Genomic DNA, 22,413 nt, shown 5'->3' on the forward strand with positions numbered 1-22,413 from the left:
GAAAGTCTCCTCCCATATGACCCTCTCCCCAGCGCTTAAGATTTTCTCAGAAGGCCTTTCTCTGTATTCTGTCTCATGGAGAGACTACAGAAATCTCGACCAGAAACAGACATTTTCTGCAGCAGCTCGAGGATTACGGAATTCTGTTTCAAGCGCAATTTGGATAGCATCTTGTGAAAACAAGTGAAATGCTTTCCGTATCAGTAGGTTTGGGGGCATTAATTGCTGTTTTGCACTTCTTTGGTTTCTTTTTAGCTTCATTTCTGCTCACTGTCATTGCTTTTTGGAGTTCAGATCTTAAAAGAAGTTTGTATTATTTTAGTGTTGTAAACCACTATGACACTTGAATGAATAATGCCCTGTTAAATATTTATGTAAACAATATAATGTGGGAAGTGGCCATAAGACAAGTTGGAATAAGATGAACAAATGCTTGCGCTGCACTGATGAAAATCCAGGACTTTGGTTCCTGGACCACTTACGTTATACAGAAAGCAAAGCACTCTGTCATAAGCAAAGGGGGTGACAGTAGAGCTCGAGAGGTGAGGCCAATGCTTAAAGAATGGGCTAAAAGCCCCTTCTCTGAAATGGTCCCCTAAATATCCCTGCCATATGTTTTGCACAGCAGCTCCTGTAGAACATTGCATGGTGTATATGGCACGGCAAGGAGACATGATGTCCACAGGCAACATCCAGGCAGCAAATATTGTCTTCTAACAGCACTTAGTTAAACTGTAGAATTTGCTCCTGCAAGAAGTATTGATGGCCACCAACTTGCATGGCTTTATAAGAGGATTAGACAAACTGATTGAGGATAAGGCTATCAGTGGCTACCAGCTACAATGGTTATATTCTGTCTCCACTGTCAGAGTCAATATGCTTCTGGCTGCCGGTTGCAGGGAAATTACAAGCAGGGAGAGTGCTGTTGTGTTCAGCTCCTCCTTTGGGGCTTCCCATAAGCATCTGGTTGAGATCAGTTGCTGGGTCATGGGCCTGAGCCAGCAGGTTCTTCTTATGTTCTATGCAGTCCCAAGCTGCTGCTATGTGGAAACAAACCTGCACAGCACTTGCTAAGGGGAGAGTGAGTAAAATATTTTCTGCAGTGGGGGAAAGCCATGGACCATAAATTTTCCACTGCAAGCGTATTGCAGTGCGTTTCATCCTTAAGGAGAACGGTGGAAAGAAGGAATTTGGTGGCCACATGGGTGGAAGTGGAAGAAAAGAGGTTGTTGGTTGTGATTACCCTGTTTTAATTTGCTTTGTACCAATCTTTTACTTGTAGCTCCGGTTGTCATGGCTCCTCCAAGGCATCTTTCTTGGAGATGTTTCCTTGGTCCTTGTTGAGAACAAGACTGGGAAGGAACAGAGCAGGAAACTCTGGCACTTGGAAAATAGAAAAGGATTGGGGGTGTGGCAGAAGATGCTCAGGCCTCTCACGGATGTATCAGACAGGTAGGAGACATCATGCTTCTTTTTCATTCTTTGCCTCTTTCAATTTAATGGATGTCTGGATTTCTTGAGAGAAGGACAGAAAATTGCCCATATTGGGGCAACCAACAAGAGCCAAACCCCCTTCTCAATTTTAACTTGCTTTTAACTTGTGGGCAAAGCAGCCACCACATATTTCTTTTCTGGGGGAGGTATTGAAAGCCTGAGCCAGCTGAACACCCCTTTTCTCCTCACTTGCTTTCACCAAACATTGTGTGCAGAGAATTAAATTTCATCTGGTAACCTAGCTACTACTCTCTTCTTCTCTTGTACTTCCACATGACTACGAAAGACTGCTTGTTGATCAGTCACCAAGGCTAGATTCCTACACTTGGCATTCTATGAGAAAATGTGTCATTCATTGGTGCACTGGAAGAGGAATGCAGGGTAGTGCAGCTCTGGGAAGTTGTAGAGTGAAGGAAATAATAAAGCAGGGCTGTATGGAGGGTTTTTTTATAGGGTTCCTACTTTGCACTAGCAGTTTAAAACTAAATGATGACATTTCAGTTGGCTCGTGATTTATTTGCTAAAGCTCAGTGTGTTTTGTACGGGGAACCTATGCAGGCAAAAGCACCCATGCATTCAGTGGAACATACTTACAGGAAACAAGGAAATGACTGTAGTCAGCTGTGTTACTTCTATAGATACAGGGTGGGATTCACCAAATTGGCACTGTCAGCAGAAGCCCTGTGCTTGTGCATTGGGGATTTCCCCCCTCTCTTTCCTCCTGCACCCCCTAAAATTGTCTAGTGGGAGTCAAGAGAATCCACAGAACAGCATGTTTTGGGAGGAGGTGGATCTTTCCATCTGGTAAACTGAAATTCTTGCACTGACATAACATTTGCATTAGCACAAAAATGAATTCTTTCTATATGATCAGCACAACTCCCTGTATTTATGGGCTGTGCTGGAGGTCATGGCAAAAGCTTGCAGGCATGGAAGCTGTCATGATGTGCTTCTGCACTCCAGAGTAAACTACTGCACTGCTGGTAATATGTACTTTATTTGCACATTTCCAAGCAGGGTATAAATTAGGACATAAAAGTAACCTCCAGGCAGTGGCATAGTGTGGGGGGAACCTCAGGAGTGATTGCCCTGGGCACAAAATTGTTAAGGGTTAGAGAAAAAGAATCTAAAGGAGGAAGATTACCAATGACACTCTTCCAACTGGTGGAGAACTTCAACACTGTATGGAGACTTAAACACCCAAATGTGAAAGAATTTACTCACTTCTCAGATACGAAACGGTCAGCAGGGAGAATAGATGCAATATGGCTGTCAGGTCATCTAATATTGAAAACAAAAAAAAGGAGAAATCCAACTAAGACTGATCTCGAAACCACAATCCAGTCACCTTAGAAACACCTGAGAAACAGTAGAAAATTAAGATGGAGGTGGAGAATGAATGAAAATATTTTCAACAGTGAAAAAAAAGCACAAGAGGCCTTAAAATATTTTTTTGAAATAAATATAAATCGGGAAACTGACATCAAAGTAATATGGGATGCTAGCAAGGCTGTTATGAGAGGTTTCTGTATCCAACAAAGTGCCATCCAGAAGAAAATTAGAGAAAACAAAATGAAGCAAATTAGGAAAGAGATAAGTACAAATGAGAAAGGTCGAAAAAAACAAAAAACAAGACCACAAAACAAAATATCAAAATGTTGCAAACCCAATTCTCCATATTTTTAAACCATGAAATTGAACATAAATTAAAATGGCTCAAACAAAAGTTTTGAATTTGCTAACAAATCAGATAGAATGCTGGCTTGGCAGTTAAAGAAGAAACAAAAACAAAAGACGATAGGAAAACTCATGGAGGGAAAACAATTGATGAACCCAAGGAAATAAGCAAAAGTTTTCCAAAATATTTTAAAGATCTCTACCAAGCAAGTAAGGAAGATGATGCAAAAATGGAAAAATACTTAAGTTAAAGTAAATTTCCAAAAATCACAAATGATAAAATTGAATATTTAAACTCTCCCATAACAATGATGGAAATTCATCAACCAATTACAAAGGTGAAGCTAGGAAAATCTCCCAGACCGGACGGACTCTCAACAATTTACAATAAGAAGTTGGAAGGTGTGCTTTCAGCACCACTTAAGACAGTCATGAATAAGATCCTAAAGGAGGGGATAATATCAGTCATGGTAAGAAGCGTTTATAACGTTGATCCCAAAGCAGGAAACAGATTTGACATCAATCAAAAACTATAGACCTATATCACTCTTGAACAATGATGATGATGATGATGATGATGATAATAAATAAATAAATAAATAAATAAATAAATAACTTATATCCCGCCCTCCCCAACCGAAGCTGGGCTCAGGGCGGCTAACAACAATAAAATAATACAACATTCTAAAATCATTTCATTATAAATTAATTCAAATCAAATTGAGGGCAACCGTTGGGCTAGAGTCCTGTGAAGATTGCCAAAGGAGGGAGTCAGTAATAAAAATTATAAACTATTTGCAGATGTGATGGCAAACAGGTTAAAGAAAATATTGAAAGGTGTTATAAACGAAGACCAAGCAGGGTTTCTACCAGGTAGACAAATGAGCAACAACATGAGAATGTTCTGCGCACTTCTTCAGATACACTGAAAAAGAAGTCACCAGACCCTTATATGTAATGGGAGGACAAATTAGTCCTATAAAATTAATTGCAGTCGCTAACAGTTGTCAACAGGTTTACCATACCCATTGAAACAATCATCCATCTCCTACTACCCTTCTGAGAAAAGCCCCACCCCACCCCACTATATATAAGGTTCTGGTGACTTCTGTTTCAGTGTGTCTGAGGAACTATGCATGCACACAAAAGCTTATACCCAGAAGAAACTTAGTTGGTCTCTAAGGTGCTACTGGACAATTTTTTATTTATTTATTTCAACTGCGTCAGACCAACACGGCTACCTACCTAAATCTAGAAACATGAGAATGGTGATTCATTAGAAATGAGACTCAGCAAGTAAGCAGCATTTATGTTTGTAGACGCTGAAAAAGCATTTGACAATGTTTCATGGAACTTTATGTTTCAAAAAGCATTTGACAATGTTTCATGGAACTTTATGGAAAGAACTATAGAATCAATGTGGTTAGCGGAAATGTTCAAAAGGGGAATAAAGAACCAAAAAGCTAAATTGATTATAAATAATGAATTATCAGAAAGCTTCAAAATAAGAAAAGGAACCTGACAAAGTTGCCCACTCTCTCCATTATTGTTTATCATGGTTCTGGAATCACTGACAAAGGCAATAAGAACGGACTTCAAAATAAAAGGGATTACACTAGGAAATAAATCCTTTAAGTTAAAAGCCTTTGCGGACGATCTTATAATAACAACAGAAATCCATTAGAAAGCATACCAAAAACTCTGAAAAGAATGTATGAATTCCGTCAGGTGTCAGGATTTAAACTGAACAAAAGCAAAACAAAATTGCTGGTAAAAAATATGCATGACCAAGAAAAACAGGAATTACAAACAAAGTCTGGTTTGATGATAACGAAAAAATAAAATACCTAGGAATTTGGATTACAGCAAAAAACATCAATTTATTTAATGATAACTATAATAAGATATGGAAAGAGATTTTTAAAAAGATTTAGAAATTTGGAACACATTAAAACTGTCGCTTTGGGGGAGAATCTTAACAATTAAGATGAATCTGCTTTCAAAAATGTTCTTTCTATTTTGATGATCCCAATTGTGGGGGGCGGGCTGGGTGCTTTAGGGATTGGCAAAAGGAGTTATCAAAATTTAATTGGTACGGGAAGAAACCCCGAATTAAACATAAATTATTAACTGATATTAAGGGGAAAGGGGGTTTTGTGCTCCCAGACCTAAGCTCTATTATGAGGCTTCATGCCTTTGTTGGTTAAAATAAAGGACGACTCTGCAAAATACTATATATTGGTCATTGAAGGATGGGACAATAGATTTGGGTGGCATGCCTATTTAGTTAAAGTTAAAGTTCATAAGGGCTTTCTAAAACATATAATTCAAAAATCATTATATACAGTATGGGACAGGTATAAAAATTTGCTGGAACCCAAGACACCCTGGTAGTTATCACCTCTAGAGACCATTTTAGTATAAAGGAAGAACATGGGGGGGAAATAAGTAACTTACAAAGAAATTCTAGAGGAAGAGCAAAACCAACTTAAGCTAAAAAAAATTGAAGAAATCAAACATCTCTTTTCGAATTGGCTACAATGCCACCAACTAAACAATGTTTTCAAGCAGATAGGAAAATTGGGTTTGACACAGAAATATCAAAGTTGGTAAAAAAATTTACTTCAAAATAAAATGAAAATACTATCCAAAATGTATAGATTACTGCTGGACTGGGAGGTTAAGGATGAATAGGTCAAAGAAGCAATGATCAAATGGTCAAAGGACTTTGGTTATTCCATCCAGATGGATGATTGGGAAAAATGATGGCAAAAATTCATAGCTTGCTACACAATAAAGAAAAAATTTATGAAAATGCTATATAGATGATACATGACCCCCAGCAAATTGGCCAAAATATGTAAAACAAATTCAAAAGCATGCTGGAGGTGTAAGCAAATGGAAGGAACAATGTACCATATGTGGCGGGGTTGTGATATTTTTTTTAAAAAAATGGGACATTGTCTATGAGGAATTTAAAAAAATGTTTAGATAAATATTTAGAAGCCTTTCTTCTAGGTAGTCTGACAACTGATATCTCAAATGATAAAAGGAGGGTGTTCCTATATGCTACAGCTGCAGCAAGAATGCTGATCGCTAAAAATTGGAAAGGGGATAGGACACTTACAAAGGAAGAATGGCAAATCAAATTGTGTGAATATTTGGAAATAGCAAAAATGACAGAAGTAATTAGAAATCAACCAAACCAAAGGTTTAAAAATGAGTGGGACTGTTTTAAAGAGTACCTGGAAAAACATTGTTCTTAAACAAAATCTTTGATGTGTTTAGACTGAAGTTTGCAGAAGTGAAATAAGGAAAACAACACAGTTAAAAAGATGAGAAAGATAAGCCGCAATAAGGTGGAGAGAAGTCACTTGCGAAGAAGTATTGATTTATTTTGGTTTATATTCACATATAAGTTAACTTATTTTGAAGAAAGAATGGAAAATGTATATAATTAGTCAATGCAAAACTTAATAAAGAATATTTAAAAGCAAATTGTTAAGGGTGCCAGATTTCAACACTCAATGCTGCCTCAATACGGCTGCATGCTTCTGTTGCTGGGCTCCATTGAAAATGGCTTCTCCATGCGAACCAGGAAGTGACCTCTCCAGACAACAGAACGACTCTTCTAATCTCTGTGCCTATGATTTCCTGGATGATGCGGACGCCGTTAGGCAGTTGAATGTGCATGCCTACTCCATCCATTTCCATCCCTCCATGTGGCCTTATGCCACTGCCTCCAGGTCAGTGGAACCACTATCCCAGTGACTTCATCTTTAGCAAACCTTCTGTCTGTCTCTCTCTCACACACACAAACAGGTGCCCCTCTTCATCTAAAACAGTCTCACCAGTTTTTGCACACTCTGATGAGTGTAGCATTCAAACACATAGCTTTCCTTACCTATCAGAAAACCTTCACCTTACTGCTTTCATTGACGGCATGCATCATCTAACCATTTGGGACTATTAACTGGAAATCTGTCTAATAAAGAAAGAATTGGCTGGAAGCCACAAGGGTTTCTATTCATCTCAGGGCCTTTCCCACACTCCTGGTTGTGCCTGATATAGAAATATGGGAGGTTGCAGTCTTGATAAGCCCTTGTTGCAAAGGATACATTTACTGTTTGTTGCATTGTTAGGACCCAAGCCTTATCTCTTTGTTCAACTTAAAGCACTACGAAAAAAATGGATTTCATTATATGGGCTACCTTGTCTCCTGGGATATTATGCAGAAAGTGTCTTTCATCTTTCTGACTCTTGAAGGAACACAAAGGCTGCTAATACAAAGGGGACACTGACATGGGATGCATAATTAATATATAAGATAAAAATATCAACATTTGTCTTATTTAGCCATTCCTCTCTCCATAGGAAGACATAGTTGCTTCATTCCATTTAGCTGTGTTCCATTTAGCTACGCTCTCCTTTGAAGACAGCTTTAGTATTTTGCTAGCATCATTTAGGAGTAATAATTTATTTATGTGTTGCCATGGTAACATTTCCCCCTTTAACTGCATCCATGCTTGTATACGTGAGGTATATGCTTGCATAGCTTGTCTTAACATTAACTTTCTACACATAATTTTACTGCTTTCTTTTTTTATATGGTCAGGTGCACATCTGTGCACATTTGTGAATGATAATCACATTGACGTTTTCCTTGGAAGGCGCACTTATCCTGTTTCTATAATGTATATACTCTGTGTGATCTCAGGGGAAAGAAAACAATATATCGAAGCAGTCAGTGCATTCAGTTAATCAGGAGTGCTTTAAAAATATGTTCAAAAACAAAAGTATGTGGAAGAGCTAAAGTCATATCCTGTTCCCTTAGGTATGTGCTAAAGAAATTAAATGTTAACAGTTTATAACAAAAGTGGCTCTAAAATGTATACACACATATGGTGGAGAGAGAGAGAGAGAGAGAGAGAGAGAGAGAGAGAGAGAGAGAGAGAGATCAGGTTGTGCAAAGTCCGATATTTAGTCTATAAGAAATATGGTGTGTGAAATAGTTATTTACAGAGTAACGTAAGCAAAACACAAATCTCTGCCTCAAGTCACTTACAATCCATATTTAGGCTGGGAAGTTCTAAATGTAGTTCTCTTGAGCCTGAAAAACCACCCTTTGGAAGCTTTTGCATATCTCTATCTGAACTGTGATTAGTATTCGGAATGTGGATGAAAAATAGATGATTTCTAGAGGCAGTTGATAATTCACTAAAAAGCGTTTTATAATAGCAAAAGTGAAAGCAAAACAGGCTCACCCAGACTTCCACCGCTTCTCCCCAAGAAGAAGAATGTTTCCATTCCTCCGTGTAGCCCTGGACACTGGCAACCCATGCTATGCCACTGCCTCCAGGTCAGTGGTAAAGAATTCTCCTCTCTTTTTACCACTGAACTGCAGCAAACATCACTTGGGTTTTCCGCAGGTTGATATTTGCTCTGATTCAGTTGTAAAGAGCTGATTTCCCAGGAAAAGCAGCAGGGCAAACAGAAAATGGCTCAGACTCATGTCTAGAAAGCATGGGACAAGCGGAAGTGTGACAAGTCATTAAGAGCCAACATTAGGAGCTGGGAACAAACTCTTAGCAAAATAGGCAAGCTTTTTCTAAGTTTTCAAAGCAAAGAAGTTCACAAGTGCAGTGATACCTCAGGTTACATACACTTCAGGTTACATACGCTTCAGGTTACAGACTCCACTAACCCAGAAATAGTACCTCGGGTTAAGAACTTTGCTTCAGGATAAGAACAGAAATCGTGCTTCAGCGGCGCGGCAACAGCAGGAGGCCCCATTAGCTAAAGTGGTGCTTCAGGTTAAGAACCGTTTCAGGTTAAGAACGGACCTCCGGAACGAATTAAGTACTTAACCCGAGGGACCACTGTACTGAACTGATTTCAAATCAAGCTTAGAGGATTTTGCCTATCATTAATGTATATGCAGGATTCCTTAATGTGGATTAACTACCCCCTAACTTTTAACTATACTATATACATTGCTATATCAGAATACAGTCATACCTTGGTTTTTGAACAGCTTAGTTCCCAAACGTTTTGGCTCCCGAACACTGCAAACCCAGAAGTGACTGTTACGGTTTGCGAACTATTTTTGGTAGCTGAACGTCTGATGGGGCTTCCACAGCTTCTGGTTGGCTGCAGGAGCTTCCTGCAGCCAATCAGAAGCCGCACTTTGGTTTCCAAATGTTTTGGAAGTCAAACGGACTTCCGGAACAGATTCCATTTGACTTCCAAGATATGGCTGTAGTTAAAATAGAAGCTTCCCTCACTCACACACAATTAATTCATGTGGTCCTCAGCATTTTTTCTAGCCTTCAGAATTTTACAAGCTGCTTTGCTAAAGTGTAAAATATACTTAAGAACTAAAAAAAACATCGCACGGTATAATAGGAGTAATCATTTTATTAATTTCCCCCAACAATTATGACCTTTAAGCTTAAACAGAAGCATCACTTTTCAGATAGATAAAAATGGTAAGTGCAATGGCCACAATCAAACTGAGTTAAGCGCAGTGAAACGCCTATATATATAAATTATTGAATTAAAATGGAATTGAATTTTTAAAATAGCCCAAAGTTCCTCCACAACAGAACTAAATGGCCTCGGCCCATTATATCTGAAGCACCATCTCCTCCCCCATCGTTCAGCCCTGAGTTCCTCCTCCGAGGGTCTTCTGCTGGTTACAGGGAACCAGGCAGAGGGCTTCTCAGTAGTGGCACCCTCCCTATGGAACAGCCTCCCTTCAGATGTCAAGGAAGTAAACAACTATCTGACTTTTAGAAGACATCTGAAGGCAGTCCTGTATTGTGAAGTTTTTAGTGTTTGCAGTGGCGTAGCGTGAGTTGTCAGCACCCGGGGCAAGGCAAGTAATTTGCGCCCCCTAACCCATGGATTTTAGCACTCGAGTGCGAGCGCCCCCCCCCAGATGTTGCGGCAGGCCCTCCTGCACCCACCCACGCTACGCCACTGGGGCTGGGGGCGAGCGAAGGAGCCAAGGACCCCCCCTTAAGGCTCAGCAGGAATTTATTACATTTATTATTTGCGGAGCCCCCGCGAGCCAAGGCAGCCGAAGCCCCCTCCCCTCGGGCACCTCCCCGCCCCTCCTCTCCTTGGGCTGTAGGTGGAGTCCGCGCTCCGAGGCGCTCCAGATCCGGGCTTGGCGAGCGCCTCTCCTCCTCCTGGCCGGGTCCGGGGGCTTCCAGCCGCGCTCCGTCCTCGCTCCCCCCCCCCGCGGCTGAGACTTGCGCTGAGAGCCGGAGCTAGCGGCGCCCCCTTCCGCCGGGAGACCCTCGCCCGCCCGCCGGCTTCCTCTCGGAGGGTTTTGGGGAGCGCAGGGCGCAGCGAGGCCCCTCGGAGCTCTCCTCCCTCCCAGTCGGTAGAAGCAGCCGCCGCCTGTGGCTGGGCCGAGGGGATGGCGGTGGCGTCTGGGTGCGGAGGCTGCCCGTGCCCGGCCAGGCGGCGTCGGCGCTGCTGCAGCGGCTGCTCCTCTTGCGAGCAGTGAGTGGAGCGCGGCGGCGGCAGCGGCGGGGTGCCCGGCGGAGGAAGGAACTTGTCCCTTCCCTCTGGACTCGCGCCCCCCCCAGATGTTGCGCCCGGTGCGGCCGGCACCCCTGGCACCTCCCACGCTACGCCACTGAGTGTTTGATGTTTTAGTATGTTCTGATATGTGCTGTGAGCCGCCCAGAGTGGCTAGGGAAACCCAGCTAGATGGGCGGGCTATAAATAATAAAATTATTATTATTATTACTACTACTACATTCTACTCACATAGAAATTATAGGAACTACTTTCACATGTATTAAAGAGATTTTTTTTAATTAATTCAGTGAATTGGTTCATTCCAAGCACTGCATTCAGTACATTCTTACTGGTGAAGTATGGTGCTTAATCTGAATTAGTGATAGTAAGTGTTGCTATGAGATCATTCTGCCTTGATGACTTTGTTGTTGTTTTTTAAAGATATTTATTAAGATTTTATATACAGAAAAGGTTACAGAATAAAAAAAAGATAAAAAAGAAAAAGAAAAAATACAAAAATACAGATTAACAAATACAAAATACATAGAAAGAAAAATATAGATGAAAAATAAAAAACAATAAAAACAAATCAATCTTTTCATACCTTATATATCATTTACTTATTTTCCTGACCTCCTCGCGCCTCCCTTTTTTGTATTCCAATTCACATGGTTAATTCAGCAAATCCTTACCCTCTTTGTTTTTATCTTAATTTTGTATCTTGATGACTTTGAAGAGAAACAGATAGTTGCCAGGAACTGACCTTAACAAAGTAATGTCCCTTCATAACTAGGAATCTCTTTCTAGCCTTTTGGAAATGTAACATCTTCCAGCTAGTGGGAGAAGTAGACAAATTTGGAGCCAGTTTTAAATTTGGATTCTAAGAGCGTCAGGCAAAGAATTGTAGCTGGATGCAGGAAAAACTTGGTCCATTTTTTGAGGACTGGACACAGTGGTTATCTGGACATCTGATGAAGGATCAGAGGTTTTGCTGCTTGTTTTCAGAAGTCAGCTTGCTTTCAATAGGCCCTGGTTCGATATTTGTGAATCAAGCAAACATTGCAAACATGCAAAGGGTTGTTGTAAGTGCATATCACAATAGAACTGGGAAGCTATAATGTAGGTTGCTATTATTTTCTATATGTAGATATACAGAAAAACAATATCTGCAGTAGATAGCCACATGCTATCTTTCTATGGACATGTGGTTGCAGAAAGAGAGAGAGAGAGTGCTGGACTCCATGTGATACACACATTAACATTTGGGAACTTCTCACTTGGCTGCTCTGAAATAAAGTAAATTATTTACCCATGCCAAAGTTAATTAAATTACACTTTAATTAAATTGACCTACTGCAGAAGCAGCTTAGATTTTGGTCTTCTAGGAATCACACTGAAAATACCAGCACAGGTCAAGTCTTGCAATTTACTAAAGATACAAAATTTAACTAAAATAAGTTTGATAAGGGTGCTTTTGTCACATTGCAATAAATTATATACATGTTGGTATCTGAATAGAAGATTAGAGGAAAGTATCTTGGATTGGCAAGTTTTAATCCTCAAGTTTGCATCATGTAATTAAAAACCCTAACCCCAAAGCTCTCCACTGCAGACCTTCTCCTCTGTCAGGGAACTGACATCGGAGCCAGAAGTGGAGGCAGGGCTCCCAAGCGATGCCGGAGAAGTGCCAAGCAGGGAGAGAGGGAACTCATTGGCTGGGGAAGGAAATCAGCATAACACCAGGGATAAAGGGGAGCGGATGGGGGATTCGGAGAGGGGGCTCCAGGACTCTTCGCTGGAGACCAGCGGGGAGAGCACAGGTCCTCCACTGCCCACACCCACCCTGCGCAGAAGACTTCCGCGCAGGGAAAGTAGGCATAGACTTGGCGTCAAAGAACTTCTTTGCTGGAAGAAGTTCAAGGAACGCCCACTGACGGATTCTGCTAGCGACTGAACAGCCACGAAGTGAAGGGCTGTCCAGCCAGGAAAGGTTTAACCAGGCTACCTAGCCAGGAGTGGTGGCAACTTACGCACGAGCAACCCCATATAACCATTACATCCTCCAACTCATGGGGGCAGTGGGGCTGGATGACAGAGATGAGTCAGAGAGAGTGGGCCAGCTAGCACCCCCCCCCCTATGATTCTAATTATTTGGGGGTTTTAATGCCTGAATAAGAGCTATTGTATTGGTGTATGCAAGACTTCGTACTTGAAACAACCACCTTAGTGAAAGCTAAAACAAAAATGAAAGAACTGAAATGAAGGTGCCCACATGAATTCATTTCTTCCTTGGGTTTCAGTTGTTGCATTCATTTTGGCTAATATGGAGACGATCAATTAGTTTGGGAAACTAAGGCACACTGCTATTAAGCCGTTGACCCTAGTGAGAAGTCCAGGGCAAGGCTACGGTGCTTCCTTTGCTTTGGAGGAGAGAGATGGAGGATAGCACTGGAAATTTATGAGTCCTATTTACTTGCACCCCTCCCACTCCCATGTGATTACTATTACATGAGTGGCAGAGCCAGGAGGAGTCCATTGTTCCCATCCCCTCCTGCATATCTCTTTCTCCATTCCTGCAGCCCAGGACTCTGGTAGGCTTCCACCGTGTAGATCCTGGAAGATCAGAGTTTGGTATCACTTGGGGAGCCAACTCAAGTAGAGCAGCCTTCCTGCTGCAGGCATTCGGCCCCCAGTGCATGGGGGTCTGCTGAAGCAGTGAGAGGGGCGTGTGATGGATGGAGGCAGGGCCAACAGCCTTGTCCCTGCTCTCCCCCTTGCATAACAGCAGTCTCGTTGGGGCAAGGAGGATGAGTGGATTAGTTGTCTTCCTTACACTCTTGTCTATTTCAACATGCAGAGCCTGTTGGAATCAGACAGATTCTCCTTTTCTTCATAGTAGCTGTTGCTTTTTCCTGCATAGAATCACATTACTCCCTGTGAAAATCATAACAAGTGAAGCAGTTCCCTGAATTCAGCTTCAATGCAGATTCCCACGGAGCAAACCCAGGGGAATACACATTGGCAATATCTGCATCCTTTTTATCAAGGCAAAAACAATATATGTGCAAAATTGATGGGCTTCCTTTGTTTTTAATGGTCTTATTTCCCACATCAGTGACAGCAGTCCAGTTGGAATTGATTCCATTGCATGCAGGTGCATCACTAATGCTCTTTTACTTCTATTCCTGGTGAGCATTAGTGCTGCAGCAGCAACAGTAACAGCAGCTTTTCTGGACTCACATTTTGCTCAGAAGTGAGGAGAAATAAAAGTCATTGTTTAATGCTTTCCATTAATAGCCTAGCGTAGCATGAAACTAGCAGGAACTGGGGCATATCGCCACTCATTACCCTTAAGGCAAATGGAATTCAAATGGAATCATTTCCTATAGCTGGAATTAAAGAAAGCCTATAAAAGTGAGACATGGCTCTGAACCACAAAATTCCCATATGGCTAGTCTGTTTCAAACTCCTGCATTATTTTTTTATCACTGGCATTTCTAAGATAATTGCAACATTGTGGTTGTGAAGTTTGATGTGTGTGATTTTAGGGGGGGTTTTGTATTGCATCAGGTTGTCTTTGTTGTGTGGGAAGGTAAGACTACTTGGTCTTTAGAGGGGAAACTTTAGATGGTCCTTGGATCTGGGAATTTACTGGATTGATCACTCTTAGAAATGTGTCTGAAGCTTAGCTGGGCTAAGATAAAGCTAGCTGAAGATGAAAGGAAGGAATCGGATAAGAGGGTACAACAGTTCCAGGGGCTATGGAGGAGGTGGACTTGGAGACACACACACACAAACTGATGGACGCATCATATATATACTGACATTGTATATATACAGATACCTCATTGACTCTACAAGGTAGCTTACATTAGATTTAAAATCCTGGGGAATGGTGGTGAGACAGAGAAATACTAGGTGGTATGTACTCAATCTTAACAGGATCTGACCATGACAAGGTACTTATGTCAATATCCCCCACTTTCAGATCATCCTTTCTAGCTCAGTTGAGAAAACAAAGTCCAGAGTGTGGCCTGCCACATGTGTTGGGCCAGTGACATGTTGGGATAGCCCCATGGTTGTCATTGCAGCCATGAAGTCCTGATCCACCCCTGAACCAGTCACCTTGGCATGGATGTTGAAGTTCCTCAAAATCAGTCTTCAGCACGACCTATGAGACCAGCTCTGTCAGTCCAGGCAGGGAAACTGCTGGGCAGCAAGGCAGGTGTTACCTGGACGCACTTTGGGTTGGTCCAGTCTCTGCTTTGACTAGGGTCAATTTAGTCTGGTGAAATAGTGAGGTGGTTTTAAATCACTGAATTTAATCCCTTCTGGCCTTACTTTGAATAAATAAGAAGCATTGCCTTGTTTTACAGCCCCCAATTCAGGTCCACGTGAGGCCCGGGGTGGCAGTCTTGTTCTTGGCATAGCAGTATAAGTCTGGCAGGCCCCTGGTGTGCCCCCACTGGCTGACTTAGCCTTCTGGGGCCCAGGACAAATGTACCCAGCTGCCCTGTCTACATGGGCCTATCCCAGTTGCTGAACTTGGGGTTACATTTTGTTTCATGGGAGGTGGGGTATGAAGTTTTTTGGGAATCACTCAGCCTCCCTCTTTTGGCTCGGCCTTAACTCTAAGCTTGTTAGGATTGTAAAGGCCTACTGAATTTCACTTCTGAATGAAAGCCCTCCATCTGTGACAGAACTTGACTCTGACATCTCCATTCACTGTATTCACTTCAGCTAGGTATACGGGTGTCACTTCTCATTTGTATGTGTGCTTCAGTAGCAAATAGGAATTTCCAGCCAGACTGCAGTCAGAGCTCATAAAGTTTGTTGTTCAAGCCAAGGCACTTTAGGCCAGAGCTAGGCTGAGAATAATCACACAAGATAGCAACAGTCCTTGTCATTCAGGGAAATATCATTTAAAAGTTGGGGAACAGTGTGTGCAGGACTCTCTGTTTATCTCTGTAGGTCTCTGAGTCACTCTTGATTATCTCACTCTGAGTGTATGTGAGTGACTCTCATGTTTCCCTTTTGATAGCCATCCTTGACTTTAATGGATTTTTGATTGTAATGATTATGGAGCCATTCTTGGGTTGTAGTTTAAGGAGAGCTGCATGATCCTGACTGATGTGCCTGCAAGCCAGCATTAAATTGCTCAAAAGATACCCTAAGCCTCAGGGCCTAAACTGTTATTAAAGGAAAGGTGCCAAAAGGTTATACACACAAAAAACTACCAGCTGAGGTCTCCACTCTGGAGGAAAAGTTCCCTGCCAGCCCACAGCTAGGAGCAAATGAACTACTAAATACAGACTGTAAACAACAGTTCTAAAATAAAATTCATATGTTTCTTTAGTGTTACAGACTTTCACCAGCCAAATTCAGCAACCTCCCCTGAGCACTGAGTCTCGGTATGCACTGAGGCCAGGATTCAGAGAATCATGAAGCCTAGTTGGTGAATTCTGTGGTTCTCAAAACTTGCTTTTCTGAAAACAGAAGACCCTGTTTTGTAAGATAGCATGGGATGGGACAGAGGCAAGTGTTGACTGTTCAGGAGGGGGGAATCAGAAATTGCACTAAGCCCCTTACATGAGCCATATATGCAAGAGCTTCCTCATTTATCCGACACCTCCGCATAAGCATTCCTTTGTGAATACATTGCCGTCCCTTCTCTTGAAACGAATGGAAAAGGTAGACACATGGGGAACATGCACATGTTTAGTTGAGATTCCTGCTTTGCAGAGGGGGTTAGACCAGATGACCCTTGGGGTCCCTTCCAAGTCTAGAATTCTATGGTTCTATGTAAAGTGGAACCTTGAAAGTTGAACATAATCCGTTCCGGAAGGATGTTCAACTTCCGAAACATTTGAATTCCGAGGCACAGCTTCCGATTGGCTGACAGCTAGGCTTATTACAGATCGGAAGCCAAATCGGATGTTCGGGTTCTGAGAAATGTTAGAAAACCCGAACACTTCCAGATTTTCAATGTTCAGGAGCTGAAACGTTCAGGAATGGAGCGGTTCGAGAACAGAGGTTCCACTGTATTTTGTGGAGGCAGGGGTGCCAGTTCCAGGGGGCTTAAGCCATTTTGCCCCCCCCCATGTCCAAAGAGTGTGAAGGCAAAGCACAGAGCCTAACATGCTGCTGCACTGACTGTCTCCTTCTCCTCCTACCATGGAGGGGAAGGAGGAATGAAGAAGCCTCCCTCTGGTGGCAGCACCAAGAGAAAGAGGAGGTGGTGCCACTGCCCATTGAAACCATGTGGCCACTGTGTTCAGCTCCACCCCTGGCTCCTCCCGTCATCCTGATGTCATGCATGTGATGTTGGGACATCGCGACATCATGCACGCAACGTTGTCGTCCCCTCCAGCACCTTCTCAAACTGGCAGCTCGGGGAGACAGGCTTGCTTTCTCTCTCTTGCATGCAGAAAAAATCCATGCACACATACACTCTCAGTTGATGGCTGTCTCAGCACTACTTTCTGAAATTCTGACTGCTAAACAGAATCTCAGCTAAGGCAGTCATTGTGGTGACTCCAGTTCTTGACCCAGACTGGTGATTCAGAAACATACTTTAGGAAATGCTTTTATTTATTTTATTGCATTTGCACCCCATCTTTCTTTCATCATGGAACCCATGGTAGCATAAATGTGGCTCCCAGGCAGATACCCATCCAGGTACCTGCCAGATCCAGACTTGCTTCGCAGTGGCCTAGCGTGGGTTGTCAGCACCCGGGGCAAGGCAAGTAATTTGCGCCCCCTAACCCATGGATTTGCGCCCCCTAACCCTAACCTAACCCTAACCCCCAGATGTTGCGGCCGGTGCGGCCGGGGCCCCCTGCACCCCCCATGCTACGCCACTGTTGCTTAGCTTTAGCAAGGTGGTGGTTGCATGTGCCTTCAGACCATATGATGGGAGCAGTATGAGTTTCAGTACTGAAATTCATATCATGGATTGACATTTAACAGCAGGGAGTTATACTGATAGAGGATATGTTTTAAGCTTTTGGTATTTTTATTAATTTTAAGTATTTTAATTAGGCGCTTTTCGGGTAATTAAAAACTTTTTTTTACTACCACTTGGATTGACTAGCTTACTGTGCAATCCTATATATGTCTACTCAGAATTAAGTCCTATTCAGTGCAATGCCATTTACTCCTAGATAAGTGGGCATAGAGTTATGGGCTTAAAAACACACACTTTTGTTCAAATTTTGAAATTTTAGATGTATGTAAAATTTGAATTCAGCAGTTAGCACATTGCAAAACCTTGCAAATTGACCTTTCAGCATAGACAACTAAAATAAACCGAGAATAAAGGAAGTTACAAACCTGTACACAAAGCTCATGGATGGAAACCTCTTTAAATAACAGGCCAAACAAAAAGTATCCCTGATAAGGCTCCCTGACTGCTTGAGGAAGTTGTGACTTGATGCTGAATAAGCAACAGCAAAAAAGGAAGGGAGGGAAAAACACGAACTGGTTTTATTCATCCTTTGCTCTTCAGTATTTGAACAGTTGCCGGATTTCACCCAAGGCCAATTTCAAGCTTAAATATTAAGCTTTTCCCGGTTCTACAATTATTCAGCAGGTAGTTTGAATATTCTCCCCCCTCCTTTTTCCCCTTTCTGCCTAGTAAGACATTTGCTGTCTGCCTAGAAAGAAAGCAAATCCCTGCAGGAGCCCTGTCATTACACTACTGATCACATGAAGCTATGCTGATTCTGGGCCTTTGGGGCAGGACTCCCTTTTCTTTCTTCGGAGCCATTTCAATAAAAACAATCAAAGTCAGATCCAAGGACATTGATGCACTGTGGATAGAGGGGAAAGGAGTTTCTGTAGCCTCCGGGATTACATTTTCCTGCATGCACTCACACTGAACTATCAATGTTGAATGGAAGGCTCTCTTCCAAAGTGCTGCCATGTATGTTTTGTAACTCTGCCACTCCTGCCTCATCTCTCAGCACTTTCAGCGTTCACCACAGCTTCCAAATCCTCCCTGTTCGGCTGCCAACTTAACAGCTGACAATGGTGAGATCCCCAAAGCCACAGCCTGAGTAGCTCAGCGTCTCACTTCCCGGAATCTACAGAACGCAAGGAACCACACTGCCATTTTATAAACTGGCAGCGCTCCAGAGCTACGTAACAGCTTATCATTCACCATTCTTCATCACTGTTTTTTTTTATTATTATTTACCCTGGGAGCTATTATGCCTGTGGAATCCTCGCTTTTCAAGCATATTGTTGCAAAGATTGTGCACCCCACCCCACCACCAATCTCTGCCAGGCTGTAGCAAGTTTCCAGGGGATTCCGGGCACTCCCCCAAGGTTATTTCCATTGGGAAAATTGAGGCACAGCAGAGGCTTTAAGAAATATGGTTTATTGTACACATATTTACACCTAGAGTTTTCCATGGAGGTGATACAGAACAGTATACCCCAAGAGTGTTTCTTGTCACCCTCTCATACCTTCACTAAGCTCAGGTCCAAAGCAGCAGTCAGTCATGGCTCTTGATGCAGCCTCCTCCAGCCATTGCCAATATGGTTCTGTCTACTTCCTCCTTCTTGTTCCCAGAACAACCTTTAGATTTCAAAAAGGACGCATCACACCCCCTTCACCTTGGCAACCCGCCAGTTCTCCTGTCTCTGTCCACTCTTCAGTGGGGGATGGGGACAGACAGTTCTTTTGCATCGCCAATGGCCCTTAATGGCTCAGTACTTGGTTGCCCATTATTCCTTAATGGCACTGTGCTTAGCTAGCCTGCCACGGTGGTTTACATAAGTTAACCCAGGAATTTATTGCCTGGCACAGTTCTGCAGCTTGCATTTTCCCTTCTTATCCCCTATACAATCTAAATACTACTATTTATTGCCTCCATTTCCTAACACTCTGGTACCCTATGACAATACTGTACCAAAAAGGCATGCAAACACTCCCTGAATGAGTGAGAAAACCAGGGTTGCAGGCTTTATCCCTTCTTTTTCCAAGAGGCAAAGTTATTTCTTGGAGATTGTCCTTACAATTGCACCAAAGGTCTGAGCAAAGGCTATGGTCTAATTACTGGGGTTGCTGTCCTGTTCCAGAACTTCCTCTTACCCATGTTCCTCCCCTTCCAGTCCCATGATCCCTCCAAATACATGCACACATCTAAGATCTAGCTCCTGTTCCAAATCCTTCTTGGGAGAAGGCTAGGTTAGCTTCTACAGTGGTGCCTCGCAAGACGAAAATAATCCATTCCGCAAGTCTCTTCATCTAGCGGTTTTTTCGTCTTGCGAAGCAACCCTATTAGTGGCTTAGCGGCTTAGCGCTATTAGCGGTTTAGCAGCTATTAAAGGCTTAGCGGCTTAGCGGCTAAAAGGCTAGACTCGCAAGACATTTTTGTCTTGTGAAGCAATCCCATAGGGAAATTCGTCTTGTGAAGCGCATCGAAAAACGGAAAACCCTTTCGTCTAGCAGGTTTTTTGTCTTGCGAGGCATTCGTCTTGCGGGGCACCGCTGTACCAGGGACTTCTCATAAGTGGTCCCGCTGTTCTGGAACTCTTCATCAAGAGAGATAGAACAGTACAGCCCCCTCCATGCTTTTTTGTTTTATGAGCAAAAGCTAAGGGTAGGGGCATTGGCTGTTGAAATTACTTGCCTTCTTTTCTGTCCCATGTAGGGATTTCGGTACTGTGCTTTTTCTTGCTGGTTTTATTATAATAATTTTTTAATGGCCAGAATTCTTATCCCACCCTGTCATCATTTGGTAACCGATCAGACAGATTACAGGCCTTGGAGGCCGAGCCTCAGTACATTTCACAATATAGGCAGTGACTCCTGGTGAAGCCAGGTAACACTATCTGGAAGTCTTAAGGGCATCCTTAGTGAGTGGATCAGGAGAAATTCAGCTGCTCTGTGTCATATTGAAGCTACCCTTCCCCACCCCCTGCACATGATAAACATAATTACAAATTTCTTAGATCAGCCCCGTAAGAGAAAACTACTGAAGCTGTTACTAGCAATTTTATTGACTTGCTTCAGTGAAATCCAAAGATTTGTAATTTTAAAAAAAATTAATGTGATTTTTAAAGAATGGATGCAGACACACATACATACAAATTAAATAGAAAAAAATGGGCCAGAGAACCCAACCCCACTCAGTGTGCAAGTATTGCATGGGGGAAGGGGTGTATTTCTTTTTTTCTTTTTTGTATTTTTATTTAGATTTTCCATCATACAATTTAATTTTAAAAAAGAAATAATACATAACAGAAAAGAAACATTAAATCATTATACATTAAATCATTATACAATATCCAAAAAAGAAAAAGAAAAAACATAAACATAAACAAGATAAAATAAACCCACCACCCTGTTTAACTTCCCTACACCGCTACTCGTCTTCTCTAGAATCAATTTTACCCTTATCATTGCATTCTGGTTGTTTTTATTTTCTCTATATACATACATACATACATATGTCATTGATAATTTATTGTTTTGATGCTTTTACATTCTTAATCTAAGCATATTAGCATGTCTTTTTTAGAGCAATATTTTGTCATATAATCATCAAAACATTGCCATTCGTTTTTTAGTTTTTGATTTGACTGCTGTTGTATGGATGCTGTTAATTTAGCCAATTTTAAATATTTGAGAATCCATTCCTCCTTGGTAGGTAGTTCTTTAGCTTTCCATTTAGATGATATTACTATCCTAGTTGCGGTGGTCGCATATAAGAAAGTTCTCCCCCCCCCCCCAGTATTTCTTTTCCTAAAAGGCCCAGTAGGTAAGCCTCTGTTTTTTTCGTTAATGGGATTTTAAGCATTTTTTCAACTCCTCATGTATTTCTCCCCAGAAGTACTTAATTGGGGTGCAACTCCACCACATATGCATTGTTGTCCCAGCTTCCTTGTTGCATTTCCAACAGAGGCTGGATTTTTGTTTACAGATTTTTGCTAATTTGACTGGTGTTAAATACAACCTGTAGAACATTTTGATGAAATTTTCTTTTATTGTACTACAGGTGGTCAACTTTATATCTTCCTGCCAAAGTTTCTCCCATTGCTCTAAATATATTGTGTGGCTGAAGTCTCGCGCCCATTTAATCATTGCCTCTTTCACTTCCTCATCAATCATATCCAAATCTAGCAAAAGGTTATACATTTTAGATAGTAATTTTTTTGTTTTTTTAATCATGTTTCATGCATTAATGAATTCTCTTTAGCAAAGCCTTTCTTCGAGTCCGAGTTAAAGGCACTTCCAAGTTGTATATATTGCCATCTGTCGGAGATATAATGCCTTATTTCCTCATATGGTCTTCTTCTAAGTTTACCTTGATCTTCCCTAATCAAATCTCTATATGTTGCCCATTCCTTATTCATGTTTAATTTTTTCATGGCATGGGCTTCTAGAGGTGAGAGCCACCATGGTGTCATTGGCTCCAGTCTCGTTTTGTACTTGCTCCAGTCTTTAAATAACGTGTTTCTAATTAGGTGGCTATTGAAGTCTTTATGGACTTTGATCTTATCATATGCGAGGTAGGAGTGCCATCCATACCTGTTGTTATAGCCCTCCAGTTCTAATAAATCTGCTTTTTCCAAAGTGATCCATTCTTTCAGCCATACAAGGCATTCTGCTTCATAGTATAATTTTAAATTTGGCAACGCCAAACCTGGGGTGGGGGTGTTTCCTTCTAACACTAGCCTCATGTGTTTCAAGAGCTGCTT

At 41.9% G+C, this 22,413-nt stretch overlaps 1 protein-coding gene across 1 annotated transcript in view; it reads left to right on the forward strand.

Annotated features, from left to right (window-relative positions):
- ALK (ALK receptor tyrosine kinase) overlaps positions 1-22,413 on the forward strand; it is a 587,955-nt gene that overhangs the window by 464,256 nt on the left and 101,286 nt on the right. Inside the window, exon 9 of the mRNA XM_081903661.1 lies at positions 1,283-1,452. Within this exon, the coding sequence (XP_081759787.1) occupies positions 1,283-1,452 (170 nt within the window). The remainder of the gene's footprint in view (positions 1-1,282; positions 1,453-22,413) is intronic.

Source organism: Podarcis melisellensis, assembly GCF_964234715.1.
Source record: "Podarcis melisellensis genome assembly, chromosome: 3".
NCBI lineage: Eukaryota > Metazoa > Chordata > Lepidosauria > Squamata > Lacertidae > Podarcis > Podarcis melisellensis.